The 14608-nt window shown below is 41.1% G+C and overlaps 1 protein-coding gene across 3 annotated transcripts in view; it reads left to right on the top strand.

Annotated features, from left to right (window-relative positions):
- LOC138761738 (dynein regulatory complex protein 11-like) overlaps positions 1–14608 on the top strand; it is a 320096-nt gene that overhangs the window by 169375 nt on the left and 136113 nt on the right. For all 3 annotated transcript variants that reach the window (XM_069934395.1, XM_069934394.1, XM_069934396.1), the window contains exon 11: positions 10657–10752. In XM_069934395.1, the coding sequence (XP_069790496.1) occupies positions 10657–10752 (96 nt within the window). The remainder of the gene's footprint in view (positions 1–10656; positions 10753–14608) is intronic.

The following is a 14608-nucleotide window of genomic DNA, read 5'->3' as shown; positions in this document are numbered from 1 at the left end:
TTATCTGCTCAAATTTTGCAAATGCCTTCATTGGGCAGTGCTTCATCCTACAGCAAGACAATGATCCAAACATACTGCTAAAGCAACAAAGGAGTTTTTCATAGCTGAAAACTGGAAAATTCTTGAATGTCCAAGTCAGTCAACTGATTTAAATCCATTTGAGCATGCCTTCCATACGCTGAAGAGAAAACTTAAGGAGACAACCCCTCAAAACAAGTAGTAGCTGAAGATGACTGCAGTAGTTTTACCCACCTCTGATTTAAGACATTTTTGTTTTGCAGTTTTTCATGTCTACATCCCTCATATCTCCCCTCCTCTGAGCCAGTGAAACAAACCTAGCCTCTCCAGTCAGTCTTCATAACTTAAATGATCCATCTTAGGCAATATCCCTGCTGAATCTCCTCCATGCCTAATTCTGCACGACCACATCTTTCCAAACCGTGTGTGACATGAAGTGCACACAGAACTCTAGCTGAGGCCTGACAAAGTTTTATCACATTAGGACATAAAACTCAGCATCCCAAATGCCTTCTTTGCCATGTTATCAACTTGCTCTACTATCCTTTACTTCTGATCAGTTAGATTTATAATTAGGTTTGCTCCTCAAGAAAGATGTATTTTTTTCACCTTCCATGCATGTAGACTTTTTTTGTTTGATCTATTGAATAGCATAATTTACCGGTTTCTACACCATGTTAAATTGATGCAGAACATTCAGTGACAATTTGTCTGGGTTCGTGAATTGTCTTTTGCTCCAGCTCCCTCAACAGCCCCTAAGGCTAGAGCTGGATGATGTCCTCACCCTGGATGAGACATATAAGGCAATCGAACAACTGAAAAGTGGCAAAGCAGCAGGTATGGATGGAATTCCCCCCCAGAGGTCTGGAAGGCTGGCGGCAAAACTCTGCATGTCAAACTGCATGAGTTTTTCAAGCTCTGCTGGGACCAAGGAAAGCTGCCTCAGGACCTTCGTGATGCCATCATCATCACCCTGTACAAAAGCAAAGGCGAGAAATCAGACTGCTCAAACTACAGGGGAATCACGTTGCTCTCCATTGCAGGCAAAATCTTCGCTAGGATTCTACTAAATAGAATAATACCTAGTGTCGCCGAGAATATTCTCCCAGAATCACAGTGCGGCTTTCGCGCAAACAGAGGAACTACTGACATGGTCTTTGCCCTCAGACAGCTCCAAGAAAAGTGCAGAGAACAAAACAAAGGACTCTACATCACCTTTGTTGACCTCACCAAAGCCTTCGACACCGTGAGCAGGAAAGGGCTTTGGCAAATACTAGAGCGCATCGGATGTCCCCCAAAGTTCCTCAACATGATTATCCAACTGCACGAAAACCAACAAGGTCGGGTCAGATACAGCAATGAGCTCTCTGAACCCTTCTCCATTAACAATGGCGTGAAGCAAGGCTGTGTTCTCGCACCAACCCTCTTTTCAATCTTCTTCAGCATGATGCTGAACCAAGCCATGAAAGACCCCAACAATGAAGACGCTGTTTACATCCGGTACCACACGGATGGCAGTCTCTTCAATCTGAGGCGCCTGCAAGCTCACACCAAGACACAAGAGAAACTTGTCCGTGAACTACTCTTTGCAGACGATGCCGCTTTAGTTGCCCATTCAGAGCCAGCTCTTCAGCGCTTGACGTCCTGCTTTGCGGAAACTGCCAAAATGTTTGGCCTGGAAGTCAGCCTGAAGAAAGCTGAGGTCCTCCATCAGCCAGCTCCCCACCATGACTACCAGCCCCCCACATCTCCATCGGGCACACAAAACTCAAAACGGTCAACCAGTTTACCTATCTCGGCTGCACCATTTCATCAGATGCAAGGATCGACAATGAGATAGACAACAGACTCGCCAAGGCAAATAGCACCTTTGGAAGACTACACAAAAGAGTCTGGAAAAACAACCAACTGAAAAACCTCACAAAGATAAGCGTATACAGAGCCGTTGTCATACCCACACTCCTGTTCGGCTCCGAATCATGGGTCCTCTACCGGCATCACCTACGGCTCTTAGAACGCTTCCACCAGCGTTGTCTCTGCTCCATCCTCAACATCCATTGGAGCGCTTTCATCCCTAACGTCGAAGTACTCGAGATGGCAGAGGTCGACAGCATCGAGTCCACGCTGCTGAAGATCCAGCTGCGCTGGGTGGGTCACGTCTCCAGAATGGAGGACCATCGCCTTCCCAAGATCGTGTTATATGGCGAGCTCTCCACTGGCCACCGTGACAGAGGTGGACCAAAGAAAAGGTACAAGGACTGCCTAAAGAAATCTCTTGGTGCCTGCCACATTGACCACCGCCAGTGGGCTGATATCACCTTAAACCGTGCATCTTGGCGCCTCACAGTTTGGCGGGCAGCAACCTCCTTTGAAGAAGACCACAGAGCCCACCTCACTGACAAAAGGCAAAGGAGGAAAAACCCAACACCCAACCCCAACCAACCAATTTTCCCCTGCAGCCGCTGCAACCGTGTCTGCCTGTCCCGCATCGGACTTGTCAGCCACAAACGAGCCTGCAGCTGACGTGGACTTTTACCCCCTCCATAAATCTTCGTCCGCGAAGCCAAGCCAAAGAAGAAGAAAATAAATAACTTATCTAGTTTCAAGTTTACTTAAAATCGGAACTATTGATTTGATTTTTTTCAAATTACACCTAATTGTCAATTAGCTACAAGAATAACTATTATATTTTACTTTAAAAATGCTATCTTTTAATGGCTCTAATAAATAAAAAGACTAAACTATTTATGTGAAGTATTAGGTGTAGCTTGTGCAGGTGAAGTGGAATATATTGGGTGGTCAATAAGATCCATTCCAGCCATTAACAACCTCATACCATGAATAAATTAAGAAAGAGAATTGAGGACACTAAAGAAATCCTATTCTGTTAAATCAAAGCCTTACCATGATTGGTTACTGATATGGCAATTCTTTTTCAGACAATCTCAGGAGGCATTCTGGGTAGAGAGAAAAGAATAAAATGATATTGAGAATGAGGAAAGGATCACAAAGAATAAAACAGATGCACAGAAAGACACAGAAGACATTGACATCTGACTCTTACAGGATCTTCAGGTAGCTGTAGGCATATCCTCAAGATCTAGTGTGGAGCAGAAGTTGGTCATTCAATAAGAGCATGGCTTCTCTATCCATGGACTCAGCTCCACTTATTTGCCTCTTGCCCATAACCCTAAATTCTCCACATTCTTCTAAAATCTATCAAACTGTCTTAAGTATATTCAATGAGGTAGCCTCTATTGCTTCCTCAGGCAAAAAATTCCACAGATTCATTACCCTCCTTGACTAGCATCCTATTTCCTTTTTGAAATTCGTGTTCAATCATTCCCAGGTGTCTCTGCAAAAAGAGCAAGCTGCAATTTTTCACCATTTCAATATTTGTCCAGTCAACTATTTAGCTTTCCAAAGTAGATGACCTAATATTAACCAGTATTGTATTCCATCTGACAGACCTTTGCCCACTCACTTATCCTATCTATATTTCTCCTTGACACTTTTTGCCTTTCCATTCAATTTTCTATCGTCATCAAACTTAGATACACTACATTTGATCCCTTCCTCTACATCATTTGTGTACATTGGAAACAGTTATGTGCTCATCACTGATTCCTGTGGCATATCACTGACCAGATTTATCCTAAATCTCCACCTTCTATTGGTTAACCAATCCTCTATACATGCTAATACATTAGTCCCAATTCCATGCAGGTTTTTTGTGCCACACCTTATCAAATGCCTTCTGGATATCTAAGTATAACACATCCCCTTGCTCCCCTCTATTCACTACATGCATTATATCCTTGAAGAACTCCAATAAGTTAGTTAAATATGACTTGCCCTTCCTGAAACCATGCTGCATTTGCCTGATGGGAACAATTTCTATACCAATGTCTTAGTATTTCTTCCTTATGATAGCGTCAAGCATTCTTCCAACTATGGACTTTAATCTAACTGGCTTGTAGCTCCTTGCCTTTTGTCAACCCCTCTGAGATATGTTGAATCTCCATTCTTTGCTAAGATAGTTGATCTCTGCTCAGCAGTAAAAACGCTAAAGTTTACCTAATTTTCTTGAATCCAAAGGAAGTTTCAGCACAATTCCCACCACAGGGTTGCATGGATAGTGTAGTGGTTAGCACAACTCTGTTATCGCACCAATGATCAGGATTGATGTTTCCACCTGCATCAACCATATCAATGTACATTGAAGGAAAATCACTTAGTTGGAGGTGGACTGACTTTTAGATCCATATAAATGTACCTTAAGGAGAGGGATGAGTTTCATTATACTTGTATGATCTTTAGTTTCCACAAAAATTGGAAATAGATATTTCTTGTCACCCTATTTGTGTATATTCAAATTTTTAAAAATCAGTAGGCATTTATAACAGGTATATCTTTCTTCAAAATATTTAATACCCTCTTTTTCAGTTAAAAAATTCCAAAGTGCACTGACTTTAAAAAAATCTAGAATTACATTAATGAATAACAGCTTGTATTTTGCTAAGTATTCACCATTTGATCAAACTTTCCCATTAACTTCTAAACAAGGTGTATTAGAGCAGCAAATTATCCTCCGTTCCCAACAGTCTTCGGTTTCCTCTACAGCTATCAATTTTAAGAAATATTGCTTCAATTTTCTCGTGTTGCCTTTCATATCATCTAATATTCTTTGACTCCATGCAACAAGGATATGCTCATAAGTCCTTTTTCATTTCATTCAGATGAAATTTATTCTGCCATACCACACAGGAAGCAGGTTTGTTTAGTCTGCTTCCAAAATAAATGAGAAGTTATTACAGGATATTCTGTTCTCTACAGTCCAAATGTAATTTCTTGATTAACAGTACCAGGGCAGGAAAACTAACCTGCTTTTTGATATTATTGTACTGAACATGGAAAGGCATGACCCAAAATAACAAATTCATTATAATATTTGTCCATAAATCTACAAACCTGTGTATGTTTTACATTTTTTGTAATGTTTATTGTCTCAAGACATCATCAATTTTCTGTGTTTGAAAAATTACTTTAAAGGTAGAAATTTATCTTATCCAAAGCGATGAAGTTAGGACTGTAATTAGCTTTACTCGATCATAGATTTACTATTATAATCTCATGTTGAAACTTGATTTCTTTTTTAAAAAGTGGGAATGTTGGAGAAATAATAAATTTGACAACTGTAAAGAGAAAAGTGTAATTTCTAAGGTTAGGACATGTTCGGCACAACTTTGTGAGCTGAAGGGCCTGTATGGTGCTGTAAGTTTTCTGTGTTCTATATTTCTACGTTCCACAACATCAGTATTGATTAAAATCTGAGTTCATTTACAAAATAAAAAGTTGAATCAAGCATATTACATGAGAGTAATGCATGATAGGATTGCACTGAGCAGACACAAAGTGACAAAACTTCGTGGATTCTCAAATGGGCTGAAATCCTTTTTACTTCACTCAATTAATTATTCCTCCACACTCAATGATAATGATTATTTAATTGTTATCCCCTTTCTGACCATATCTGCTTTGAGACCACTGACTGGAGGTGGCCACCTGCAAGGGTTATTCATGTAAACATCGAATGCATTGAGAACCTCAATGAGACCAAATGTTTCACAACCAGAGCTAACCTGAAACCATGGTTGGATGCAGAGGTCTGGCATGTCTCAGAGTTCATGATGCTGCCTTCTGGACAGTGGACAAGATGGCATTAAAATCAACTAAGGCTAAACTCTCCCTTGAAATCTGGAAGGCAAAGCGTGGGTACGCACAAAAGATCTACAGACAGCCATGCAACACTGACGACTCGAGGTTTGTGACAAGGGATCAAGACTATAATAGATCGGGGGGGGTGGGAACATCACATGTTGCTCTAGGGTTAGGACATGAAACAAAACCCTTCTGGGAAAACTGTAAAAAAAAGTTGGCTAAGTAATGTTTTAAGTGATTAAAAAAGTTGTCTAAAGTCTATTTAAATATTTGCTCTACACTACTAGACATGTCTCTAAAAAAAGAAAAACTTAAAGCCCATCACAAGAAGAAGACAAGGAAATAAAATGGGCCTACAGTTGGAGAGAATCAGGCAGCTAGTGCCCCAGCAGCTCCCAGGGTGAGTGATCCTCTTGAAAACCCCTCTTTCGTTGTTGCTCTCCCGCGGCGATGAAAAGATGGCATCAGAGGAAATGAGAAGTGACGCGGCGTGCATGTATGAACAACGGAGGCCTTCAGCAACGCCAATGGAATAAGTCTCAGGCTCACAGACACCAGGAAATAAAGAAGATGAAGATTCAGAAGGAGAAGAAGAGGAGGAATTAAAGAGGGAAAAAACAACTAGAACTGTAGGCTAAGGGCGTATCAAATAATGAACAGTGGCCAAATGTAAAAGGAGGATTAAGTAAAGTACTTGATGCTGTTAATAAAATGAAGACCCTCGATAACAATGCAGTTCTTTCTTTTTCCCTCAGTTTGTACGAGAACTGTTCCAGCAAGCAGCAAAGTCTTCCTATTTCCGTCATCCACCTGTCAATCTCCACATTTTCTCTTTTGGCATTACTTTTGTATGACAGTAATAGCTTTATGGTGTCTGACAATTCGATCTTTATTGACAAATAATCACATTTTATTTTGTTGATGAAAATCTTTCCTTTAATTGACCTCATTACTTCTGGTCATCTCCCTCCCACAGGTTCTGACCATTGCTTCTGCTCATTGTTTCCCAACCTCGTAGTACCCAAGATCCACAAACCCATTGTCCTGGTAGACCCATTGTTTCCACATGCCTGTTCCTGCCCCACCGAACTGGTACTGGATCTTAACCTGACTCCATTTTGTCCCCAGTGGTCCAGCCCCTCCCTACCTACATCCACGATACCTCACAGGCCCTCCATCGCTTCAATGACTTCCAGTTCTCTGAACTCACCTGCCTCATTTTCGCCATGAATGTCAAATGTCTATACTCCTCCATCCTCCAAACCAAAGCTCTTAAAGCCCTTCATTTCTTTCTCAACAATAGACCCAATCAGTCCCTCTCCATCACCATCCTCCTCTGCCTAGCAGACCTTGTTTTCACCCTCAATAACTTTTCCTTTGACTCAAACTACATTCTCCAACTCAAAGGAGTAGCCATGTGTACTTGAATGGGTCCCTGCTATGTCTGCCTTTTGTTGGCCATGTGGCTACAAACCTACACAGGCAAGGCTCCTCAATTTTTCCTCCACTACATTGATAACTACTAATCTTTCAGTTCATTTTATTTGTGTGGGACTCTTCCTGTAAGAGAAAAGATTTAACAAACCTTGCAGGTTTTGGAAAGTGACTGTGAACTAGCAGCAGGCTTTGAAGACAGCATGTTCCGAAAGTTGATATATTTGGAGAGTGAAGGGAAGAGTCCCTGGAGAAGCCAGGAGCAGAGACCACATGACCAGCTTATTGAAAAGACAGTACACAGTTTGCTAAAGAGGCCATTTTAAGATGGCAGCACAAGTTCAACCTCCTTTATGGAAATGAGTAACCCACTTGGCCTCATTGTGTGGTTATAGATAAACTGTCAGATTTCCTCCTATTAGTTATTGAGAAATGAGAAGACTATTTTGTGACCCAAAAGAGTGAAGATCACTTTTTGTTTGAATGACCCACAAAAAGGGTTTTACTTGCAGAAGAAATACTGCACTTGGATGGTAACCTGAGTGAGAGTCACTTGAGTTTAGCTGTCCCATGAAAATATTTCTGGAAGTTTCATGAGCATCACTTGCTTTGTGTCTCCTATGCCAAAGAAGAGGGGAATTTTAGTTGGCCCTCGTCTACAAAGAACACTTTGTTGAAGTACCTCAACAAGGGTTTTGTGAGTTAATCAACATTCTGTCACCCCTGTCTCTTTCACCCACTTCATGAACTGCTCATTTCATCTACGGCCTGCATGACTGATCCACCTAAAGTCTATAGGTCACATTCATCTGCCTGCATGTCGGATCCACCTAAAGCCTGCATGTCACATCAATTTCAACCCCAAGCATCATCACTGAGTTTCTGAAACTGAATTTTGGACTGCCTTCCGAGAATTGGGCCTTGAGCTATAGTGGCTTGGTGTATTCCACACACACACTAATATATTTGCATATATTTAGGGTTAAGTTAGGTAAATGTAGATAAGTTTAGATAAGTTAGAGTAGGTGTTATATCATTGTTAATTAGTAATTAAAAATTTAGTGCTCATAACACTAAAATGGTGCTGCCTCATGCAGTCATAATGAGTTTATCAACTTTTTTGAATATTTTTATTTTTAATTTTCAAAGACTCCTATAAATTCAGGCAACAATACACTTTCTTTCAACATTTATGTATAACATAGAGTCCATTTTTCCCCTCCCTCCCCCCCCCCCCCCAATTCCCCAATACAACCAAGAATAAAGTTATATAAATTATACAAATACAAAAAAAACACAAATACGGTTGAGGTCAACGACCATTGCGAAAAACAAAAAAAACCCAGGTACTTAAATAAAAATGGTAAGAGACGAGAAGTAAACAAGAGCACATTACTTGCGCCACATCCCACTTCTTTGACCCCAATCATTTCCCTGCTGGGACGGGTTACTTCATTTCCTTCATTCTGAAAGGGTAAAAATTATGTCTGTATAAGTTTCAAATAGGGTGAATGTGCCATATTTCTTCCTTAAATTGCACCGGCTTTTCTCCAGGGATTACAACATTGCATTTCCGTATTCCATCATGCAATATTTAGTTGGGGGTTGGTCTTCCACGTAACCGCCATACACTTCCTGGTTTCCGACAAGGCGACCTTCACGAACTGAATTTGGTATCTGGATAGTTTAGAAGTCACGTCCATAATGCTACCCAAAAGGTACAATTCCAGATCCTGTGGAAAATCCACCTTTGTAATTTTTTTCAGAATGTCCCCCAGGTCCTTACAGTAGGATCTCACCTTGGTACACAGCCAGGTTGAATGGATAAAGGTTCCAATCTCCAACCACACCTAAAGCACATTTCTGGTTTAGATTTATGTACTTTTTGAGGTGTGAAGTAAAGTTAGTGCAGGTGCCTGCCTGCTTTTTACTCATACCTTAACAAAGGGTTCAGGCCCAAAATATTGGTTATATCCTTTGCTTCCTATATACTTTGCATGGTCTGCTAAGTTTCTCCAGCACTTTTGTGCATTGCTTTATAATCACAGCATCTGCAGACTTTCCTGTTTAACTTTATATCCTTTAATATACTTCATTATGAACTTCTGACCAGATCTGACCATTGATTTTCCAAGTCAAGTTTATTATCACCTGATTGTACAACTATAACCTGATAAAACAGCATTCTTTGGTCCTCGATGCAAAACAAGAAAACATAATACACATACATACAAGTGATACAAATACAGGACAAGTATTTCACCTATACAAATAAATAAATATTGTTTTGTACATATGTGAGTCTTAGATGGTTAGTGTGATCAGTTCCTTTGGTTGTCCAGCATTCTTACTGACCATGGAAAGAAGCTGTTTCTCAGTGTGGTGATGCTGGTTCTAATGCTCCTGCATCTCTTCCTCGACAGGAACAGATGAATGATGCTGTGTGCAGGGTAGAAGGGGTTCTCAATGATTTTGCGCGCCCTCTTCAGACAACGATCCTGGTAGATCACATCAATGGGGAGAGGGTGACTCCAATGATTCCTCTCTGCCACTCTTATAGTCCTGTGGATTGACCTCCAATCATTTCTCTGCAGCAACCGTACCACAGTGTGTTTCAGCCAGCCAAGACACTCTTGATAGAGCTCCTTTAAAAGATTGTCATAATGGTGGCAGGTAGCCTTACCTTCTTCAGTCTTCTCAGGAAGTGCAGTCTTCCTGTTGCACCTTCCTGACAAGTGAGGAGATTTTGAGTGTCCGCAATAGGTCACTAGTTAGGTGAACTCCAAGGAACTTGGTGATCTCCACTCTCTCTACTACAGAATTGTTGATATGCAGTGGAGGATGATCATTGCTGGTCCTCCTGAAGTCTATGATCATCTCCTTCATCTTGTTCATTTTGAGACTCAGGTTGTTACTCTTGAACCATTTCACAAGATTTTCCACCTCTTCTCTGTGGAGCGACTCATTGTGTGGCTGATTAGTCCAACTACACTGTTCTGTTTTTGATTCCAAGTCTCTTTTTTTAATTTTCATTGGTCAGACTAAAGGACTTAGCAGATATTTGAATTCAAAGTTTAATTATTTTTTACATCCAGATGTATTCAAAAAGTTTTACACATTTAATCCAGCATTTTTGCTTGCATTTGCATTGTACATTCACATTCTACATACATCTGTAGAAACTGAAATCTTGACCATCAATCAGCTCAGTTAGAACTGATGATACTAACAAGGAGCAGTTTATTACGTAGAGCCAATGACACAGAACCATATAAGGCTCTTCTGGCCTATGAAAGCCGTGCTACGCAATTATCCTACCAATGCCTGATGTTTTTGGAGCACCTGAAAAAAACCCATATAGGGTGAATGTACAAATTACTTACCGACAGTTCCGGATTAAACCTCGGTCACTGGCGCAACAATAGTGTTGCATCACCTCTATGCTAACTGTGCCACTCAATTCATTCATTTCACATATTGCAGGTGGATGAACTAATGAGGCAGGAGCTGGAGAACTTGAAAATGGCAGTGGACAGGGATAAAAATATGAAGAAGAAAGGAAAGAAAGGTGGGAAGAAGGTAAGTGCCCTAGAACATTGTTATGTGGAAGATACAACAGCACAGCACAGGGACAGGTCCTGTGGCCCACCATGTCTGTGCTGAACATGCTGTCAATCTAATTAATCCCATCTGCTTGCTCATGGAACATATCCCTTTATTCCCTGCCTGTTCATCTGTCTGTGTAAATGTTTTTTAAACATTACTATTGTTTCTGCTTTTACCACCTCACCTGGTAGCATGTTCCAGGTATCAACTTTGTAAAAACTAAACATGCCTTGAACATCTCCTTTAAATGTCCCCTCTCAAGCCTATATCTTCTAATACTCTATATAAACTTTCCTCCCAAGGAAGAAGACACTATCTACCCTATCAATGCCTCATAATTTTATATTCTTCTATTATGTCCCCCCCCACCCCCACCTCTGCTTCTGATACTCTAGAAAAAACAAACCAAGTTGATTCAATCTTTCCTTATACCTAATGCATTCCAATCCAGGCAACATCCTGCTTTGCCCCTTTTACATCCTTCCTGTAATGTGGCAACCAGACTGCAAGCACTAATCAAATATGGCGTATCCAAAATGACTACAAGATGACTTCCCAACTCAATGTCCTGACCAGTAACTTCTATACCACTCACATTGCCACTTTTAGGAAGCTATGAACTTGAACTCCAAGGTCCCTTTGTGCATTGATGTTACTAAGGGTCCTATCATTTATTGTATTCTTTCTTTTTGTGTTTGAACTCCCAAAATATGCCATTACATAATTTGTCTGATTTAAACTCCATCTGGTGTTTCTCTGTCCAATTTTCCAAATAATCCATATCCCACTGTATCCTTTGCTAACCTTTCTCACTTACTAAAAATCTTACTAATCAGACTATCAACATTATCATCCAAATCATAGAAAATATATAAAAATATCTAACATACATGCACAAAAGAGGTCTCTTGACAGATCTTTTGCAGAGCATCACAAATCATAGAACTCTGGTCAGAGTAACACCCCCTGCCCCTATACTTTACCCTCTCTTCTATGACCAAGCCAATTTTGTATCCAGTTTATCATGGATTTCATGTGATTTTATCTTCTACACTCACCTTCTGAGGAGGACCTTGTGAAATACTCATGGATAGTCGACCTGGATAACATCCACCTCCTTTCCTTGTCTATCATCTTTGTAACCTTCTCAGAAAGGTCATCAAATTTGTGAGACAGGGCCTCCCATATATAAAGCCATACTGACTTTCCCATAGTGCATGCTTTTATAAAAGTGAGGAAATCCTTTCCCTAAGAATTATCTCCAGCAGTCCCCTATTACTGATGTAAGCTTCACAGGCCTTCAAATTTCTAGATTATCCTTATTGTCCTTGAAAAAAGGCCAATTCTTCAGTCTTCTGGAACCTTGTCCATGGCCAGAGACAATACAAAGATCTCTGTGTAGGTTTCCAGTAATCTACTCTCTTGCTTTTTTTCAATAATCAGGCCCTGAGAACTTATCCACCTTTTCAACAGATCCAACACCACCACCATCTTGATATCAAAATGAGAATCAGGATTTATTATTATGAACAAAACATGAAATTTGGTGTTTTGCAGATTATCATAAGTGCAAACATGATATCAACATACCCTGGAATATTAAAAGACTTTTAATATTTAATATTTAATAAATAAGCTTCATGTCCTTCTCCTACATTTTTCTATTGGTTACAATATAATGATTCCAGTCTGTAGGTTCAATTGCCTTACCTGTTTACTCTTTTCAGTAATATAAATGAACTTCAGATTTTCAATAATACTAAGTTCATTAACCTAGCTCTGCTGTTCTTCCTATGAGACTTTCATGACTTAACTTCTACCTTCAGATCAATGTCTATACCTGCTAACCTATTGCTCTGGTACCAATCCCCGACATACTACTTTAAATTCTCCCGAGTGAAATAGCACACTTCCTTACAAAGATATTGTTGCCCGTCCAGTTTAGCTACCACTTGTCCTTGTACAAGTTCCATCTGACCTTGAAGCGAACTCAAAGGTTCAGCTCTCTGAAGATTTCCCAGAGCACATTGGATGTGTTGGAATGAAGTTGCACTTTGGTTTCATGCAAAATAAGCCCAAATGGGAAATTTCACATGACTTAAGCACATAAGATGTTCATCAACTTGTGAATGAAAGGATCTTTTCTTCATTAGCTTAAAGTAGGTCCCGATGTTTGAAGATGGTCCAGTGTTGAAATACTGATTTAATGTTTATCTTACATTTTTACTGCATTCAGTTAATTCTGGTTAGACAGTGTGTGTAGCAAATAACTAGAGTCCTGTAAACCATCAAGGTAGTCATAGGAGTTAGGACCCCAAACTAGATGGATTATGTTGATGTAAGACAGGACATGAGAGAGCCAGAGTAAGAACAGCTGCAAAGAGAATGAACAACATCGAGTAAGTGGGGGGTGTTTAAAAAAGGTATAGTAAAAGTTTAGAAACAGCAAGTCCATGTCGTAAAGATGTTTAAGTTTCAGGAACTTTAGTTAACAAAGGATACTGAAGATTTAATCAGGGAAAACAAACCAGCATATACCAGGTATAATTTCTGGAGGAACTCAGAAGACCAGGACCATCAGATGGAAGCAAAAGGATGGTCCAAGTTTTTGTATTGAGATGCTGCAAAAAGAGGTGGAACCAGGTTAGATGGGTATGTTAGGCGATGGAGATGGAGAGGTGGGGGTGGAGAGGTAGGTTTAAGACATTTACTAAAATTGGTTGCATAGTGAATATTGAGTAAACACAAGGTATTGTGAGGTGTCAAAACGATACAGGATATACAGCCATGGGAAAGATGTTATTATACTGTAAATGGTGCAGAAAGATTCACACTGTTACACCTGAAGGCATGAGCTATAATAGGGTTGGCCAAACCTGCTTAACATAAGAGCTGCATACCATAAACTTCATAAACTTTGAGAGCCGTAGCAATCATGCAATCGCAAGCCACACCCACTAACACTATCGTTAGCCCCTTTCAGGTGGCCATAATACCCGAATGTAAAGCCGTCTAAAATACCCGAATGCAGCTGTCGGGAGGCCACCTGAAAGCAGAGAACCCGTCCCTGAGGTGTACTTACTCAACCCACCTCGGAGAGGTATATTTTCCGCTTCTGAGCGCTCCCCTTAGGCACCTGAAAGCAACACACTGAAACCGGCTAGCAGCTTTTAGTAGCCTAGCAGGGAACAGGCTGATGACAATCAGCCGGTGACCCAACTCCCCGCTTCTGACAGCCCCCCTCCCCACTGCCCAGCAACCCAACTCCCCACTGCCTGACACCCCCCTGGCGCGGGACATTAGGGCTGGGACGGCCGGCGTGAGACTACGGAGCAGGGGCTGCCAGCGTGGGAGGTTGCTCACCCTGGTACAGTTTTGTTGGGGAAAGAATTTTTCAGTCTTCCATTTGCATTTCATAGACTGCATATAGTGAAGAAGCACTGTTTCAAAGGGAGCAATTTTGCAAAATTTTTTTTTCTAATCAAGTCTACGCACCAAACGTTCTCCCTAGGCACCTGAAAGCAGCACGGCAAAGCTTTCAGGTGCCTAGCAGTGGTCAGGCTGTTGACAGTCAGCTGGTGACCCGCTGACAGCCACCCTCCCCGTTGCAGACACCTACCCTCCCCGCTGCTGACACCTACCCTCCCCACTGCGGACACCTACCTTCCCCACTGCGGACACCTACCCTCCCCGCTGGCGACAGCTACCCTCCCAGCGAGGCGCACATTGTATGTCAAAAAGCCGCATGTGGCTCATGAACCGCAGTTTGGCCACCCCTGAGCTATGATTGGCTCGGCCTTTTCTCTCAAATATAGAAGAGCGAGGGGGT

This window comes from Narcine bancroftii, chromosome 4 (genome assembly GCF_036971445.1).
Source record: "Narcine bancroftii isolate sNarBan1 chromosome 4, sNarBan1.hap1, whole genome shotgun sequence".
Lineage (NCBI taxonomy): Eukaryota > Metazoa > Chordata > Chondrichthyes > Torpediniformes > Narcinidae > Narcine > Narcine bancroftii.
The sequence above is the reverse complement of the archived record's forward strand: the minus strand, read 5'-3'. Positions and strand labels throughout refer to the sequence as shown.